Source organism: Canis lupus, chromosome 28 (assembly GCF_003254725.2).
Source record: "Canis lupus dingo isolate Sandy chromosome 28, ASM325472v2, whole genome shotgun sequence".
In the NCBI taxonomy this organism is placed as follows: Eukaryota; Metazoa; Chordata; class Mammalia; order Carnivora; family Canidae; genus Canis; species Canis lupus.
Window position 1 is genome coordinate 9,721,862 of NC_064270.1, and position 19,987 is coordinate 9,741,848.

The 19,987-nt window shown below is 36.1% G+C and overlaps 2 protein-coding genes across 4 annotated transcripts in view; one reads left to right on the forward strand and one right to left on the reverse strand.

Annotated features, from left to right (window-relative positions):
• The window catches only part of ZNF518A (zinc finger protein 518A), a 109,459-nt gene that overhangs the window by 33,239 nt on the left and 56,233 nt on the right, over nt 1–19,987 (forward strand). The window lies entirely within an intron of this gene.
• BLNK (B cell linker) overlaps nt 17,813–19,987 on the reverse strand; it is a 77,427-nt gene continuing 75,252 nt past the window's right edge. For both annotated transcript variants that reach the window (XM_025466743.3, XM_025466745.3), the window contains one exon: nt 17,813–18,196. In XM_025466743.3, coding sequence (XP_025322528.1) covers nt 18,077–18,196 — 120 coding nt within the window. In that variant the 3' untranslated portion in view covers nt 17,813–18,076. The remainder of the gene's footprint in view (nt 18,197–19,987) is intronic.

The window sequence follows — 19,987 nt, forward strand, 5'->3', positions numbered from 1 at the left end:
CTCCACTCCCTCTTCCATCCTAGTGTTTGTTGTTGCTGCTTGTTGTAGTTGTTGTTTGTCTAGTAACTTTTCTGAACTAATTTTGTAAAGTCTGTATTCTTTGTCATGTGTGGCCACTGAAGTATCTGTTGTTAACTTAATGGCCAGCTAATGATTGGACAGAGATTTCCTTAAACATCCAGAATGAAAAAATTTCCCACTGTTTGCCGTGGATTCTGTGTGTGTTTTTGTGGTGCACATCCAGCACTCAGCCAGGTAGTTTACAATTGTGCCTTAACCTCAGCTTTCTACTTAGGAGAACCTCCAGGTCAGTCAGAGATGACAGCTTGAGGCCTTCTCAGGGCTTTCCTTAGAATACACACAGCCCTGACCATGCATGTCGCCTTCTAGATTCCCAGGAATATGTTATAACTTTCCAAAGCCCTAATGGACATCATTCATTCCCTAGCCTGTCCTTCCTAGCTTTTGGGTCTGTTGCTTCAAATGTTATCTATTACCCCAGGCAACAGTAACCAAAATATTTGCCTATTAATGTTTTAGCATTGCCCCCAGGTAGCAGCTTTAGCTCCAGGCAAACTTCAGGTGGACAAAAGTCAGTTTCCAGGAAGCTACCAGATTAGTCAAATGATTACAATTCTTTGTGACTTTTACACTAAAACTACAAATCATTGTTGAAAAAGATTAAGAAGACCTAAATGAATGTAAAGACATCCATGTTCATGGATTAGAAGACAACCCACAGAATGGAAGAAATATTTTCAAATAATATATCTAATATGGGAATTGTACCCAAAATATATTAAAATGATTATAACAACAATAAAAAGACAATCCCATTAAGAAATGGTCAAAGAATTTGAGTAGATATTTCCTCAAAGAAGATATATAAGTAGCTAATAACCATATGAGAATATGCTTAATTAACCTCTGTAGTCATTAGGGAAATACAAATCAAAACCACAATGAGATAATACTTCACACCCTTTAAAATGGAAATAATCAAAAACACAGACAATAACAAGTGCTGTTATGTGGCAAAACTGAAACTCTCATACATTGTTGGTCAGAATGTAAAATGGTGCTTTGGCAAATAGTTGGGCATAACTATTAAACATGGTTATCATATGACATAGCAGTTCCATTTTGAGATCTATACCCCAAAGCAAAAAATATTCTCACCTAAAAACTTGTACACAAGTGATTAGAATGTTGTTATACATAGTCGTCAAAAAGTGGATGCATCTCAAATGTTCATCAACCAATGAATGAAAAATGTGGTATATCTGTATTATATACTATTTAGAGAAAGAGAAATGGAGTATTGGTACATGCTGTAACATAGATGAACCTTGAAAATATGCTATAAGAAAGAAGCTAGTCACAGAGGACCACATATTGTATGATTGATTTCATTCATATGAAATGTCAAGAATATTAAGTTTATAGAGACATGATAGATTAGAAGTAAACTGTGATGGGGACTGATGGAGAATAGAGAGTGTCTGCTTATGAGTATGGAGTTTCTTTTTGAGGTAAGAATGTTCTAAGCAGATTGTAGTAAAACCCACTGGATCATACAGTTCTAAGTGGGTGAATTTTATAGTATGTGAATCATATCTCAATGATGCCATTAAAATTATCATCTAGTAAAAGTTAACCATTAGAACGGGGAAATTGGATGCTAAGGAGCACAGAAATGGCAAATGTAGGAATCACTATTATTTTTTAGGAGTAAAAACGAATAAATAGGAAGAAACTAAGTACTTAGAGTAGGGCTCCCCAATCTCTAGACTGAGATTCAGATCTTGTTAAAGAGATTTTTAAAAGATTTTATTTATTCATGAGAGAGGCAGAGACCTAGGCAGAGGGAGAAGCAGGCTCCATTCAGGGAGCCTGATGTGGGGCTTAATCCTGGGACTCTGGGATTACACCCTGAGCTGAATGCAGATGCTCAACTGCTGAGCCACCCAAGCATCCCCTTAAGATATTGTAGCTGCCACAGGTACATTTAGTTGGTTGACAGTAAAGAAATTTGTCAGATGGTACAGACCTTAGTTGGTCTGTAGGAGTAGTCCGTTCAGTAGCTGTGGAACTCATTGGAGGATGCTGGTTAGTTAGAGCCTCTCAGGTTGTAAACAGCCTGCTGAGTGTTCTAGAAACTCACTGGAAGGAGTTAGGTAGGCTGGTCCCCAGGTAGTTGCCCCACTGACTGGTAGAGAAACTCTCTGGAGAGTGTGGCCAAGCTGGAGCCCACTAGGTGGCTGAGAGAAATCTGCTCTGAGCACTGGTGAGCTAGAGCCAGTTAGCAGAAATTGGCCTGTAGGCAGCTCAGTGAATGAGCTGGGCCTGCTAGGTAGCTGAAGACTGATTGTCACTGGGCATCCCTAATCCACTCATGGGAAAAAACATACTGGAACCAGGAAGGGACCACCAGTGAACTTAGTGATGCTTACCAGTGCATTTCTGAAGGCCTTGGTGAACACACTGGAACATAAATTTCTGGTGGGTCTTTTTCCCTCACAATACATCCACTCTAGCACGCTTATTTCTCTGAGTCTTAAATTTTTTCCTCCACTGTCTTCCACAGCAATTCAGACATTTCAGCTGCAATTAGTGAAAATCATCACTTTCTCTAGTTTTGCAGGAGCCACCCAGTGAATTTGTACCATTTCCTTTTTTTTTTTTTTTTTTTTTTTTTTGGTACCATTTCCTAGGGATCTTTCCAGGTGTTAAATTCTGTATCCTGAGAAGTTCCCTTAAGTTAATAAATTATTTTTTATTGGGTCATATTCTGGCTCTTTTGTTCAAGCATTCTCAAAATATAGTCCTATGATACTCCCTCAGCTCCTGCCAAATACATAGTGCCTAATTCTTTAATCTTTCATAATTTATTCTTTTCTTTCTTCAGCAGGACTAGCACACCCATGGCTGTTATTTAACTTTAGTTACTGGTCTAGCAGCCAAGACAAGATGGGGCATATTCTAAAGGAAATTTCTGTTGTCTTGCAGGGGAGAGGCTTCTGCAGTGTCTTCCTACACAGAGTCATAGTTTTTAATGAAATGGACACCTCTGTCCTTTCTGTAGATTTTGAAGGTTTAGAGGAGTCTGGGAAACTAAATAATTGGTGGCATTCACCACCACCAAGTTCACTACCATTCATCACCAGATATACTCATCCCACTTGTCATGGTCTAAGGTTTTCTTGATTGGGACTCTGCTCTGCAGCATAACAGACCTGTCTTGGGTTAGAATTAAATTATCTTTACAACTCAGCAACTCTTAAATCCTGAGTTTGGTCTTCAGCTTTTTCCTCTCTCATGGTAGGAGATGATTAATTGGGTTGCCACTTTATACCAGAGATGGTCCATGCATCAAATACCTACCCCCAGGATGAGGTCCCCACTACCATCTTGGTGGTTAGCAATCTTGTCCAAAGACCTATCTTAGTGCCTACTTTCTTGGACTATTCCTGGTATTAGCCTTGTCAGTTGGGTTTCCTGACGAGAAGATGCTGAGTTTGGAGTGCAAGAGTAGTAATGCCTGGGAAAAATTAAAGGGAAGGGAACAGGATTGAGTAAGAAAAGCTTTGAAACATAGTACAGACCCTGGTGAAAGTAAAGGGCTTGTGAGTAGAAGCAGGTTTGAGTATAAAAAGCCTCAGTATGTTGTGCATTGCTGATGAAGTCAGCCAATCCAATGAATGTATTAGGTCAAAGACTTCCCATTAGAGGAGTTCCATGTTGAGCAGAAATGGCCAGGAAGAGCTTGGACTTGGCTCAAAACCCAAGGTAGATTGTAAAGGCCCTGGCAGCTGAAGGCTGTCAGCTAATTGCATTCCTCACAATTAAATGCCAAGTTTTTTCTTGATGGGAAATCCAAGCAGTACACTTCTATGGCTGCCACACTGTGGGGTAATGTCAAGTAGTGTGACATCTGTGTCCCTGGAATCTCAGAGGGGAGGAGAAGGACAGGCAAAATGTTTGAAGGAGTAATGATTGAATTTTTTTCTAAATTTGATGAAAACTATAAATCCCAAGATCTAAGAAGCAGTATGAAGCTCAAGCAGGAAAAGAACAAAGAGAACCATATAAAGACATACCATAATCACATTCTTATAATCACAAGTGATAAAGAGAAAATGCTGAGTGGTGAGAGAAGAAAAAGCACACATTATGTGCAAAGAATCAAAGAGAAGAATTACTGCATAATCACATTCTTATAATCACAAGTGATAAAGAGAAAATGCTGAGTGGTCAGAGAAGAAAAAGCACACATTATGTGCAAAGAATCAAAGAGAAGAATTACTGCATACTTGTCATCATACTTGTCATCAAAGTGACACAAGCCAGAAGACTGTGGAGTGATATCTATAAAATACTGAAGGGAAAAAGTGAATCCTTAAGCAAAATTATTCTTCAAAAATGAAGATAAGACAATTTCACACAAGAGAAATCTAAGTCCTCACCAGCAAAATTGCACTATCTTAAATATTAAGAGAAATGCTTCAAGTGACAGTAAAATACACTCAGATGCCAGATGGATATTTGATCTATACAAAGGAATTAAAGAGCACTGGAAATGATGAGTAAATGAATAAATATTTAAAAACTTTCCCTGCTTTGTTTAGGTTCTTTTAAGGAGAATTCAACATTTAAGGCAAAAAATAACATCATAGTATTTATAACATTTCAAAGTAAAATGTATAACAATAGTGCAAAGGCAGGGAAGGAGGAATGGAGATACACTATTGTATTTGAAGATAAATTGTGATAAGTAAAAGATGTATATTGTAAACCCTAAAACCATTAAAAAAGAACAAAGAGATATAGCTAATTAAGTCAATAGTGAAGACAGAGTAGATTTTAAAATGTCAAACCTATCAAGACAGGGAAAAGGGGGAGGAAAAACAGGTGAGATTATATAGAAAACAATAGAGATAGTAGATTTAAACCCAATCATCAGTAACTGCATTAAATGTAAATGGTGCCAACACTCCCATTAAAAGTCAGAAATTGTTAGGATAAAAATACACAGACTTCAGAGCAAAAGATAATACTAGGGATAAAAAGAAACACTTATGATAAAGAGATCTGTTCATTAGGAAGATACAACAATTCGGAGTTGAGGCAGGATGGCGGAAGAGTGGCATCCTCATTTCATCTGGTTCCCCAAAATTTAGCTAGATAATTTTCAAACCAACCTGAACACCTATGAATTCAACCTGAGATATAAAGAAAGAATGGCGGGCACTTACAAATAGAAAAGTGACCACTTCTTTCAAGAGAGGCATGGCCTCCAGGAACAAAGACCTCACATGGCAAACTGCTTATACTGAGCCCAGCCACCTGACAGTGCAACTCCACCCAAAAACAGACACCTGAGAATCAGTGGAGCAGGCCTCTCCCCCAGAAGACCAACAGGAAGAACAGGCGAATAGCAAGTTTACTGACCAAACAGGACTGAAAAACTCCAGGACTAGGGGAGTATATAGAACTTGAGGGGTTTTTTTTCTTATGATTCATTTACATTTCAGGTTAAAATTTTCCAATAGTCTTTCTTTTTTTCTCTCTTAACTATAATATTTATTAACTCTTCATTTTTAAGTTTTTTCTTTTTTAACTTTCATATTTTATAATTATTATATGTTATAAAAATGTTCTTCATTTTTGGCTTCCTTTCACCATATTGAATTTTATTTTTGTGTATATATGTTTTGTTTTTTTAAAAATAATTTTGGAATTTAGTACCTTCTAATATATAGACCAAAATATACTCAGAAACAAGTGGATCACCATTTTGGTATGCTGTGAGATTATATTATCTCTCCCCCCACCATTTCACTTCCCTTTTTCCTCTTTTTTCTTTCTTTTGCTTCCTTCCTTCCTTCCTTCCCTCCTTCCTCCCTTCCTTCTTTCTTTCCTGTTGTTTTTTTCTCTATTTAAGTTTTGCTTTTTAAAAAAATAATTTTGGAATTTAGTACCTTCTAACATACAGACCAAAATACACTCAGAACCAAATGGATCACCATGTTGGTTCACTCTGAGATTATATTCTCTGTCCTGCCCCATCCCATTCCCCCCCTTTTTTTGTTGTTGCTGTTTCTCTATCTAAGTTTTGCTTTCTTTTTTTTTTTTAATTTTTATTTATTTATGATAGTCACAGAGAGAGAGAGGCACAGAGACACAGGCAGAGGCACCGGGAGCCTGATGTGGGATTCAATCCCGGGTCTCCAGGATCGCGCCCTGGGCCAAAGGCAGGCGCCAAACCGCTGTGCCACTCAGGGATCCCTAAGTTTTGCTTTCTTTTATAATTTCAGTATTTAGTACCTTCTAACATATAGACCAAAATACACTGAGAATGAAGTGGACCACCATTTTGGTCCACTCTGTGAGATTATACTCTCTCTCCCCCACCCATTTCCCGCCCCCCCCTTTGAATTTGTTTGTCTTTATCTTTTTTCTTTTTTTTCTGGTCCCTGACCTCTTCAGAATTGTTTAGTATATATTTTGCTTGGGTCATGGTTGATATTTTTGATTCTGTTGAATTGTACAGCCATTCTGCACTGGAAAAAATGACTAGGAGGAAGAATTCACCACAAAAGAAAGAATCAGAGGTAATAATCTCTGCCACGGATCTAATGGATATGGATTTAAGTAAAATGTTGGAGATAAAATTCAGGATTACAATTATAAAGTTTTTAGTTGGACTTGAAAAAAGCATAAAAGACTCTAGAGAAACTCTTACTACAGAAATGAGATCTAATCAGGCTGGAATTAAAAATACTCTGGATGCTCTAACAATTGGACAAATGAGGCAGAAGAAAAAGTGACATAGAAGACAAATTGAAGGAATGAAAGGAAGCTGAAGAAAATAGAAAAACAACTAAGTCCAGGAGGAGAGGAGAGGGCTCTGAGAAATAAATGATAGTTTGAAAAAAAAATCCATATTATTGGGATTCCAGAGGGCATGGAGAGAGAGAGAGAGGACCAGAAGGTATGTTTGAACAAATAATAGTTGAGAACTTTCCTAATCTGGGGAAGGAAACAGGCATTCATGTCCAAGAGATAGAGAAGATTCCTCCCAAAATCAACAAAAACTGATCAAGACCCTGACATATAATAATGAAGCTTGTAAATTTCAGAGATAAAGAAAAAATCCTAAAAGCAGCTCAAGTCAAGAGATTCCTAACATACAGGGGGAGAAATATAAGATTAATGGCATATCTATCCACAGAGACCTGGCAGGCCAGAAATGGCTGGCATGATATATTCAGGGTACTAAACAAGAAAAACATACAGCCAAGAATACTTTATGACCAGCAAGGCTGTCATTCAGAATGGAAGGAGAGATAAAGAGTTTTCAGGACAGATAGAAACTGAAAGAATATGTGACCACCAAACCAGCCCTGCAAGAAGTATTAAGGACATCCTGTAAGTGAAGAGGGAGACCAAAGAAACAGAGACAATCTGCAGAAACAGTGACTGTACAGGTAATACAATGACACTAAATTCGTATCTTTCGGTAGTTACTCTGAATGAGAATGGTCTAGTCAAAAGACATAGGGTATCAGACTGGATAAAAAAGCAAGACCTATCTATATGCTGTCTACAAGAGACTCATTTTAGACCTAAGACTGAAAATGAGGGGGTGGAGAACCATTTACCATGCAAATGGACCTCAAAAGAAAGCTGGGGTAGCAATCCTTATATCAGATAAATTCGATTTTAAACCAGTCTGTAGTAAGAGATGAAGAGGGACACTATCTCATACTTAAAGGGTCTATCCAACAAGAAGACCTAACAGTTATGAATATCTATGCCCCTAGTGTGGGAGCAGCCAATTATATCAACCAATTAATAACCAAAATAAAGAAATGCATAGATAATAATACATTAATAGCAGGAGATTTCAACATTCCACTCTCGGCAAAGGACAGATCTTCTAAGCAGAAGATCAATAAAGAAATAAGGGCTTTGAATGACACACTGGACCAGATGGACCTCACAGATATGTACAGAACATTCCATCCTAATGCAATAGAATACACATTCTTCTCAATTGCACATGGAACTTTCTCCAGAATAGACCACATACTGGGTCACAATCAGGTCTCAACCAATATCAAAAGGTTGGGATTATTCCCTCCATATTTTCAGACCATAATGCTTTGAAACTAGAACTCAATCACAAGAAGAAATTTGGAAGGAACTCAAACACTTGGAGGTTAAAGAGCACCCTACTAAAAAATGAATGGTTCAACCAGAAAATTAGAGAAGAATTAAAAAGATTCGTGGAAGCTAATGAAAATGAAAGCATGAAAGCACAACTGTTCAAAATCTTTGGGATACAGCAAAGGTGGTCCTAAGAGGGAAGTACATTTCACTACAAGCCTCTCTCAAAAAGATTACAAAAATCTCAAATACATAAGCTAACCTTACCCCTAATGGAACTGGAGAAAGAACAGCAAATAAAGCCTAAGCAAAGCAGGAGAAAAGAAATAATAAAGATTAGAGCAGAACTCAATGAAATAGAAACCAGAAGAATAGTAGAACAGATCAACAAAACTAGGAGCTTTTTTTTTTTAAAGAATAAAGATAGGTAACCACCTAGACAGACTTATTAAAAAGAAAAAAAGACTCAAATTAGTAAAATCATGAATGAAAAAGGAGAGATCACAACCAACACCAAGGAAATACAAATGATTTTAAGAAAGTATTATGAACAATTATATGCCAACAAGTTAGGCAATTTAGAAGAAATGGATGCATTCCTGGAAACCTATAAATTCCTGAAACTGAAACAGAGAGATGGAAAACCCGAACAGACCAATAACCAGCAAAGAAATTGAAGCAATCATCAAAAACCTCCCAAGAAACAAAAGTCCAGGGCCAGATGGCTTCCCAGGGGAATTCTATCAACCATTTAAAGAAGAAATAATATCTATTTTACTGAAGCTGTTTCAAAAGATAGAAATGGAACTAAAACTTCCAAACTCATTCTATGAGGCCAGCATTACTTTGATTCTGAAACCAGACAAAGACCCCATCAAAAAGAATTACAGACCAATATCCCTGATGAAAATGGTTGCCAAAGTACTCACCAAGATACTAGCCAATAAGATCCAACAGTACATTACAAGGATTATTCACTATGACCAAGTGGGATTTATCCCTGGGATGTAAACGTGGTTCAACATATGTAAATCAATCAATGTGATAGATCACATTCCTAAAAGACAAGAACCATGTGATCCTCTCAGTTGATGCAGAGAAAGCATTTGACAAAATACAGCATCCTTTCCTGATTAAAACTCTTCCAAGTGTAGGGATAGAGGGAACATACCTCAATATCATAAAAGCCATCTATGAAAAACCTACAGTGAATATCATTCTCAATGGGGAAAAACTGAGAACTTTTCCCTGAAGGTCAGGAACATGACAGGGATGCTCACTCTCACTACTGTTGTTCAACATAGTACTAGAAGTCCTAGCCTTGGCAATCAGACAACAAAAAGAAATAAAAGGCATTCAAATTGCAAAGAAGTCAAACTCTCACTCATCACTGTTGACATGATAGTATATATGAAGAACCCATGTATATGAAGAACCCAAAAAACTCCACCCCAAAATTGCTAGAACTCACAGCAGTTCAGCAATGTGGCAGGATACAAAATCAGTGCGCAGAAATCAGTTACATTTCTATATACTAACAGTAAGACTGAAGAAAGATAAATTATGGAATCGATTCCACTTACAATTGCACCAAAGACCATGAGACAACAGAACACTTACAAAAGAAATTAAGGAAGACACAAAGATATGGGAAAACATTCCATGATCATGGATTGGAAGAATAAATATTGTGAAAATGTCTACGCTACCCAGGGCAATTTACACCATTCAGAGCAGTCCCTATCAAAATACCATAGACTTTCTTCACAGAGTTGGAAAAAATAATCCTAAGATTTGTATGGAACCAGAAGAGACCCTGAATAACCAGAGGAATGTTGAAGAAAGAAACCAAAGCTGGGGGCATCACAATGCCTGACTTTAAACTGTGTTACAAAGCTGTGATCATCAAGACAGTATGGTACTGGCACAAAAACAGACCCATAGATCAATGGAGAATAGAGAACCAGAAATGGGCCCTCAATTGTATGGTCAATTAATCTTTGACAAAGTAGGAAAGAATATCCAATCAGGAAAAAAAAAAACAAAAACAACCCAGTCTCTTCAATAAATGGTGTTGGAAAAATTGGATAGTCACATGCAAAAGAATGAAACTGGACCACTTTCTTATACTATACACAGAGATAAACTCAAAATAGATGAGAGATCTAAATGTGAGACAGGAATCCATCAAAATTCTAGAGGAGAACACAGGCAGCAACCTTTTTTTACCTCTGCTGCAGTAACTTCTTGCAAGGTACATCTATAAAGACAAGGGAAAAAAAAGCAATAATGAACTATTGGGACTTCATCAAAATAAAAAGCTTCTGCACAGCAAAGGAAACCGTCAACAAAACTAAAAGGCAACCTACAGAATGAGAGAAGATATTTGCAAGTGACATAGCAGATAAAGGGCTAGTATGAAAGATCTATAAAGAACTTATAGACCACCCAAAAAACAACATACAAGAAATAAACAATCCAGTCAAGAAATGGACAGAAGACATAAACAGACATTTCTCCAGAGAAGGCCTACATATGGCCAACAAACACATGAAAAAAATGCTCCACATCACTTGCCATCAGGGAAATACAAGTCAAAACCACAATAAGATACCACTTTACACCAGTGAGAATGGATAAAATTAACATGACAGGAAACAGCAAATGTTGGCAAGGATATGGAGAAAGGGGAACACTCTTGCACTGTTGGTGAGAATGCAAGCTGGTGCAGCCATCTGGAAAACAGTGTGAAGGTTCCTCAAGAAGTTAAAAATAGAGCTATCCAATGACTTAGCAATTGGACTACTGGGTATTTACCCCAAAGATACAGATACAGTGAAACACCTGCACCACAGTGTTCATAACAGTAATGTCCACAATAGCCAAATTGTGGAAGGAGCTGAGATGTCCTTCAACAGATGAATGGATAAAGAAGATGTGAGATATATATGTGTACACACATACACACTGGAATATTACTCAGCCATCAGAAAGGATGAATACCTACCACTTACATTGATGTGGATAGACCTGGAGGGTATTATGCTGAGTGAAATAAGTCAGTCGGAAAAAGACAATTATTATATGGTTTCTCTCATATATGGAATATAAGAAGTAATGCAGGGGGCCATAAGAGAAGGGGGGAAAGTGAATGGGTAAAAATTAGAGAGGAAGACAAAATGAGAGAATCCTAACTCTGGGAAACAGACAAAGGTCGCAGAAGGGGAGCTGGGTAAGGGGATAGAGTAACTGAGTGATGGGCATTAAGAAGGGCACATGATGTGATGAGTACTGAGTGTTATACTATATGTTGGCAAATTGAATTTAAATAAAATTGTAAAAAAGATAAAACAATTCTAAAGATCTCTGCACATAATACCAAAGCTTTAAAATATATGAAGCAAAACTGACAGAATTACAAAGAGAGATCCACAGGTATAGTTAGCGTTTTCAACGCTCTCTGTAGAGTAATTAGGCAAAAAAATCAGATCAGTAAGGACATAAAAGATTTGAGCAACACTACCAATCCACTTGAGCTACATGAAATTTTATAACACTCCATACTTCTTTATAAATATACATGGGACATCCACTAGATCATTCCAATTTTCCATAAATAAATTGAAATAAATTTAAAAGAATTGAATTCATACAGACTATTTTCTGTCTATAATAGAAATCAACCTCAGAAAAATATTTGGAAACCTGTCAGATGTTAGAAATTAAATAGCACTTTTCTGATCAACCAATGGTTTAAATAAAAAAAAAACCCCACAAAATTTGAAAATGTTTTGAAGTGAATAAAATTGAGAAAACTATATTAAAATTTGTGGGATGTTCTAAAGCTGTGCTTGGAGGGAAACTTTCAGTTTTAAAAAGTTATATTAGAAAACAATAAAGGTTTAAACTCATTTATGTAAGCTTCCATTTTAAGAAAGCACATAAAGAAGAGCAAATTAAACCCAAAATAAGAAGAAGGAAGAAATAATAAAGGCATCTATGAAAATTAATGAATAGAAAACAGACAACAGAGAAAATTAGTGAAACCAAAATTTGGTTCTTTGGAAAAAATCATAAAAATGATATTTAGTTGGACTGAAGAAAATAAGAAGATATATATTGCCAACATCAGGACTGAAAGAGGGGATACTATTACAGACCCCACACACCTTAAAAGGATTATATGAGAATATTAGTATCAACTTTATGTAAATTTGACATTCTATTTGAATTAGACAAATTAGTGGAAGATATAAACAAAATACAGAGAAAAAATAGAAAGTCTTAATAGCCTGTATCTGTTAAAGAAATTGAATTCATAATTTAAAACCTTCACACAAAGAAAACCTCAGCCCAGATGAATTTGTTGGTGAATTCTATCAAACATTTTAGGAAGCAATAATATCAGTGCTATACAAATTCTTTCAGAAAGTAGAAAAGAGAACATTTTTCATGTCATTTTATGAGTTCATCAGTCACCTGATACTAAAACTTGAAGACATTATAAGAATACTACAGACCAACATCCTTTATGAATGTATGCAAAAATCCTTAACACTGTATTAACAAATCTAATTAGCAATATATAAAATTGATGATACATCATGACCAAGTAGGGTTTACTCCAGGGAAGTAAAATAATATGTTTACAATACATATATTCATCAAGGGACTTGTATCCAGATTATATAATATATTCTTATAACTTAATAAAAAGACAACCCAATTTTTTAAATGGGTAAAAGATTTGAAGTGACATTTCAAAAAAAGAAGATATGTACATATGAAAATATGTTCAATATCATTAGTCATCAAGAAAACACAAATTAAAGCCACAGTGAAATACTACAACACACCTACTGGAATGATTAAAATTAAAATACTGATAATATAAAAAATAATAATAAAAAAATAAATAAATAAAATAAAATACTGATAATATTAAGTGCTGATTAGAGTATGGAGCAACAGAACTCTCACATATTGCTGATGTCACTGTAAAATGGGACATCTACTTTGGAAACATTTTGGCAGTTTCTTACAAAGTTAAATATGTACTTTCCATGTGACGCAGGATTACCACTCTTAGGTATTTACCTAAGAGGAATGAAAACAGATGTTCACATAAAGACTTCCACATAGATGTTCATAGCAACTTCCATCATTTTAAAACCAGAAACAAATTCCATCAATGGGTGAATAGAAAAACAAATGGATGTATATCCATATACTAGCATACTACTTAGCAATAAAAAGAAACAACTAATGATACACATAACAATGCAGATGAATCTCAAATGTATTTTGCTGACTTCCAAGTTCTGGAGTGTCCTTTTCTGGATTCTCCTCCATTCCCCTACTTGCTCCCATCATACTAATCTGGAGCCTCAGCACTTCAGGCCTTAGTTAATCCAGTGGCCACTCTGCCTCCAGCCTTTCAATTTTCAACTGCACTTTGTCAGAACAATCTTCATAAATGCTACTTCCTTATATCATTGCGAAAACTAAACAAAAATGTAAAATAATTAATATTGTGTTAACATTTAATGCAATTCTTCTAATGCCCCAGCTTCCAGAACTCTAAGATTTCTTGCCAGATCAATACAATAAATTTTCCTGTTACTGAGACTGTACGTAAGTCTTCTAACTTGTTCTGATATTCTATTCAATGAACTGGATTTGAGACTCTTACCTTAGAACTGTATGGTCAAGGATGTAATACAAATCAGCTCTCCGTCCAGACTTTTTTCTCTCAGTCAGAGGCAGTTCCAGTCTTCCAGTTATCCAGGCTTGAATCAATGGAGTTAGTGTGGACTCATATTTCACCCTATTCCCCATATATGATCAGTTAACATTCCCTTTAAGTCCTTAGACATTTCCCTTATATCTCTTTCTTTCTATTAAAAAGATTTTATTTATTTATTTGAGAGAGACAGAGAGAACAAGTGGCAGATCAGCAGGGGGAGAGAGAGGGAGAATCAGGCTCCCTGCTGAGCAGAGAGTTCAATGCGAGGCTGCATCTCAGGAGCCTTAGATCATGATTTGAGCTGAAGGCACACACTTACTGACTGACTGGTCAGTACCAGAGTTTAGACCCACATCTTACAACAGCCTGCTTGCAATAATCTTCAAATTGTGTCTTTTGCTTCTAGACTTACATGTGAGATATTTGAGACTTCAACAATGGGGATAGCATTTTCAGAGACCTACATTGCCATAAGTATTTGTATATATTATTCTCATAAAAACCCTGCAAGGGAAATAAGAAAAATAAGTGCACTGAGTACTTTGTTCAAGGTGATACAGCTAGTGAAGGACAGAGCCAGCAGGATTAAGACCTAGGCCCACATGGCCCATTTATAAGTAAAAAGAGATAACAGATAAAATTTAAAAGTTCTACATTTGTCTAGGGTTAAAAAGGGAGGAGACTTGCACTTGAGATAATAGACAAGTGCTTTTAAGTAGGGACTTTTATTCCACTTATTTTCCTTTAAGGGTTATTCTAATTCTCAGCCATTATTTTAAGTACAGTTACCATCCTGAATAAAAGTTCTGTTTGACATTCTCATAAAGTGATGACTCTGATTTTAAAGATATTTGAGTGGCTATTTGGTTATCTTCAAGGTCTTGAGATTATTTGTGCATTTCATTTGCCTGACATACATACCAACAGACATACTCAGTAAATGTTGGGTGGTTGAATGAAAGAATTATAAATATCACTTTCAAGTTTTACAATATTTAATGCACTCATTTAAGAACCCCATAAGGTTGGTTGCATTATCATCTCCATTTTACAAATGAGGAAACCAAGACACTCGTGGCCAAGTTCATATGATTATTGGCAGACCATGGTTTATAAACAGAGATTGAGGCAACTAACTCATAATCCCTTACACTAAACCACAATAGTATCTTGCTTCTTGGCTCATGGAAGAATTATCTTGGTGGTCAATGAGATTGTTAGTAGAATTAATATATGCATCTTGATGCTTCACATTTTAAGATGTAGGCCAAGGGTTCTTAGCCTTGGATCTTTGGATCTGTGGTCCATGGACAGGCCCTATGGGACCATGTATCTCATGAAATTTGATTAGAGTTTGTGTGTGTGCATAAACACATTTTTTCCTTGGGGCAGAGACCTACAAGCTCTCATCAGATTCTTAAAGAATTTTGTAATAACCAGAAGATTAGTTATTATATAATAATGGACATGGAGAAATATTTGGGATTTTCCTGAGACAAAATTAAAGTTATTAAATGTTCAAAAATACTTATAGGTCAGTTTATTTGAAGGAATGTCCACAGACTACATTTTATCTCTGCAAAGGATACTTTGGTTAGGGGACTAGAAATTAATATTTATTAGGCACAACTAAATGTCAGGTATTTGGGATCCCTGGGTGGCGCAGCGGTTTGGCGCCTGCCTTTGGCCCAGGGCGCGATCCTGGAGACCCGGGATCGAATCCCACATCGGGCTCCCGGTGCATGGAGCCTGCTTCTCCCTCTGTCTGTGTCTCTGCCTCTCTCTCTCTATCTCTGTGACTATCATAAAAAAAAAAAAATTAAAAAAAAATAAATAAATGTCAGGTATTTAACATATCTAAGCTTATCTTAATTCTTGTATCACTACCAGAAAGATATCATTTTACAATTGTATAAAGTGAGGCTTAGAATGGTAAGAACATGGCGGATAATGTACTGATAAGTGGTAGGACTAGGGTACCCAGACCTAACTCTGAAGCTGGTACCACCTCACCTTGTGGTTAGACCCAGTTGCTAAATGCTAAGGGCATTCAATGTAACCAGCCTTGCTGAGAGGCAGCTCTTCTGTGGTTTCCTTACAATACTACCTAGAAATAGAGGCTGAGTTATATGGCACCTTCGGGCCATTTTGAAGAACAGGAATTCAGTTTGGCTTTAAGATCATATCCCATTCACATCTCTACATTCTGTTCTTTGGGACTCCCTTTTAGACAAGTCTGTCACAGCTGCAGTGGGATTGGTTTAGCTCCCAGACTGTAGGGTATCTGAACCATTGGTCTGGCTGACTCATTATAGCACACTTTAGGCCTCTGGTGCCCACAGGCCTCCTTTTCCCATTTCCATTGTCCATTTGAACAAAGGAACAGTCCTCCTCCTCCTGCAGCTGCAATGGAGTTAGCAACATCCTTGAAACACAAAACAGGAACTGTAGTCAATTGCTTCTTTGAGCTGCTATGCAATGTACTTCTTGACTAGCGACTTTTATTCTACCTGCTAGCTTGCATGAAAATCTCCCTATGCAAAACCATTTGTTTGTCAAGCACTGCAAATCATGGACAGGGCCTTTGAGATCTCTTAAAAGCTTCTCTAGTTTCACAGAGTAGCCTATACCACCTGCACAAGAAAGTTTTAGAGAAGTAGGTAGGCCATCCTCTTGTAACAGGCAGAAGAGACTGCTCTCTTGGATAGGGTGTTTCTCCAGCTCTGGGGAGAAGTGGATGCCTTGGCAGAGACTGGCTTATCTCACATAAATTCTCCCAGCCTCTGCTCCAAGAAATGTACCCTAGCAGTGCTGAGTATCATTTGACTGGATTAATATTATCTCATGGCTATTCTCCTCCACCTAGCCTCACTAGGCTACCTGGGGGGAGGATAGTGGGGATGGATTCAAAGAGGTTGTTATGGGGCCAGGAATATTTTGGTAGCAGAATAAATTAGTGAGAATTTACTCAAATAGAAAATAATTCCACACAGCACTGAGGAAAACTGAAACAGAAACCTATACTCCATACTACTAATGGATGCTTTGCTTTACAAAAGATAAACCCAGTTTATCTGAGTTTCCTAGAGCTACCATAACAAAGTATTATAAATTGAATGACCTTAAAAAGAAAACCCAGAAATTCATTGTCTCCCAGTTCTAGCGGCTAAAAGTACAATGATCTTTACAAGTGGGTCTGTGTGTTACTCTGAAATACTGCCTTCCAGCCTTTCAAAATCTTTTCAGATTTTGCTCTTACTCAGTGATCAATTATTAGATTTATCTTAAGTAGCTTCTTTACCATTTAAGTACACAGTAGAATAAAAAGCTTTGATATGACAAAGTATATTACATTTCTGGGATGATCTAAGACCTTGTATGTGCCTGCTGATAATGGTATCTCTTTTATTCCTTAGTTTCATCAATGTCTGCTTTTCTGCTCTTGTTCTGTGGGATGTTTCCCTATTTTTGCCTTCATCCCCCTTTGAATTTTATATCAAGCTTAGGGTCCATTTAATAGACATGCAGATCAAAGAAGTATAATTATTTTTAATAAACAAAGCTAACAACATAATTGTGGACAAGGACTTCTAGAAAGTTCCTATTCACATACATCTCCCATGGCTTAGTTGCAGTTTCCCACTCACAAAACAGACATCCCCCTTAATCTGTACTTATAAATATTGTACATTGTCTATATTTTATTTTCTACACATTGCAATTTCAACCAAGACATAATTGTCAAGCATTGGCAGTAGACATTACATTAGTGTACCAGTGACCATTGTGGTGGCTCAAATTTCCAGTAGCTTTGTTTTAATCCAAGAGTATTTTTTTTCTTATTTTGAAAACAGAGGGTTATTTTCATACATGACTAAAAAGACTTTACACCTATTTCTTTTAAATAAAGGCATTTATTTGAAGAATATTAGTAGCATGATAACTCAACCTCACCAAATATTCACAGTTCATCAGGTCAGGCAATAGAACAAGTCCATGTGAGCTTCTTATAAAGAAATGGATGACCACTTCAGTAGCTGCCTCCATCTTCTATTACTGGAGGATTCAGAATCCAAAATATGAAGTTTGGGGACTTTTTCTCAAAAGCAGAAATAAAGAAAATGTCTGAAGCGATGATGTTGACCTTTTTCAAAAAATCTATGAAACTTTAACTGCATATTTCAGTCTTGTTGAATCTTTTGTATTATTCTGACTGTCAATGAGAACCAGAGGGCTATATTGATGATTCTTGATAATTTCAGCAACACTTCCAAAGTACTACAGCAAGAAAACATAAATGAATTAAACGTTGGAATTTAACTTTGAGCTCTGCTCCTCCAATCTGCTCCCACTTTCTCAAGTTAGTCAAAGTTACTAGGTCTCAGCTGACATTCTACCCAAAAAAGTCTAATTTAACAAAGGCTGTAATCCTCAAAGTGGCAGATTCTGGCCTTGCCTGTAGTCGGTAACAGTAAAAACACTGGCAGCCTCAATTAGTGTAACCACTTAGAGAAATTATTTCATTGAATTATGATGTAATATTTTAATGGATTTTTATTTAGTAACAAGTGTAAAACTGTCATACACTGAGTTTCTCTACATTCTTTATAAAATATAGCTTATCTGTTATGTTGCACGAGTCTTAAATGCAAGGACTGATGGAATAAATTAGGTGTTTTAGTGTCAGAAGAGAGTTATGTCCCAGATTAATTCATGCTAGTTTTGTTTTTGTTTTCCATTTTGAATAAAGAAAGCTTTATTAAATTCTCATATTTCCATTTTTTCTCTAGCTCCCAGAGCTACTTAATAATTAGTTTAGAGTTAATCAATAATGGAATCCATGCTAAGCTCTTACCATACATACTTATTTTCCTGTGTGCTAACTCCTATTGTCTATGGATTTTAATTTAAGGTTATGACAAATATTTTCCTGAAAATTTATCAACATTTTAAATGAAAGATAAAATAAATATACAGCAGGAAATGAAATGCATTGATTATACAAAAGTATTACAAGTTCATAATCATAAATAAATGCATTTAGAGTCATTTTCAAAAAAGCAGTAATTGTTTTGCAACACTGCCAAAAATTTAGCAATTATCACTAACTGATTTTATTGTCTTTTCATTTCTTATATAAAGACAAACAAAATAAAAAAAATTTAAGCCTTTATTATTTGGATAGCTTCCAAATATCTATATACTGAATAAAATACTCAGAATACTGGTCAACTTTTTCAAATAAAATACCAGTTGTCTTTTAAATAATTGGCTATTTGAATATTAGGTCAAGGAGGAAAGATGAGAGACAGGGGCCTTCAACTATCTTCACTATTTCTTAACTTGCTCTTCAATCATACAGCTCTTTTGCAATTGCCAATGAAATTCTTTTATAATATTCATAAAGACATTCATTTTGTTTGCTTGGCATAGCATGTTGTTAAATTGAATACAGTTGGAAGTTAAATTGATGGACTAAAGAACCAGGAAATGAAATAGCATGGCCTCTTTGAAGTGGATTCCAAGGGAAAAAGTATTTTCTGAACCCAGGAAACACAGGAGAGAGTTGCTATACTTACACAAACAGACATCCAGTCCCTGAGTATTTTTGAGTATTTCTTTGTTGGAATGTTTGGGGCTTGAAATGTTTGAAATAGGGAGTTGAGGTGAGTTGAAATGCGTGAAGTAGGGAGCAGAGTTGAGGCGTATTGAATGTAAAATTGAGCATAACTTAGTTGCAGTTTCCCCTCAGTGCTTTTTAAAAAAAATGGCTACAGTAATTCATTGTATTTGAGATATTCATACGTGGACAGAAAAACAACTTGTTTAATAACTCAAAATCTCATGGTCCATAAAATAAAGCAAACATATCAAAGCTACAAAATTACTGAATGCCATATCTACTAATGCCAAAACAACTTAATAAAATAGTTAAACAGTCAGTTGGTTTCTTTTTCTACTCATATACACTCAAACACAAATACAGGCAAACAAACTTTTCACAATATCCACATATCTGATATCATGTAACCAGAGTTTTCATTTTCCATTCAGATATTCAGTATATGG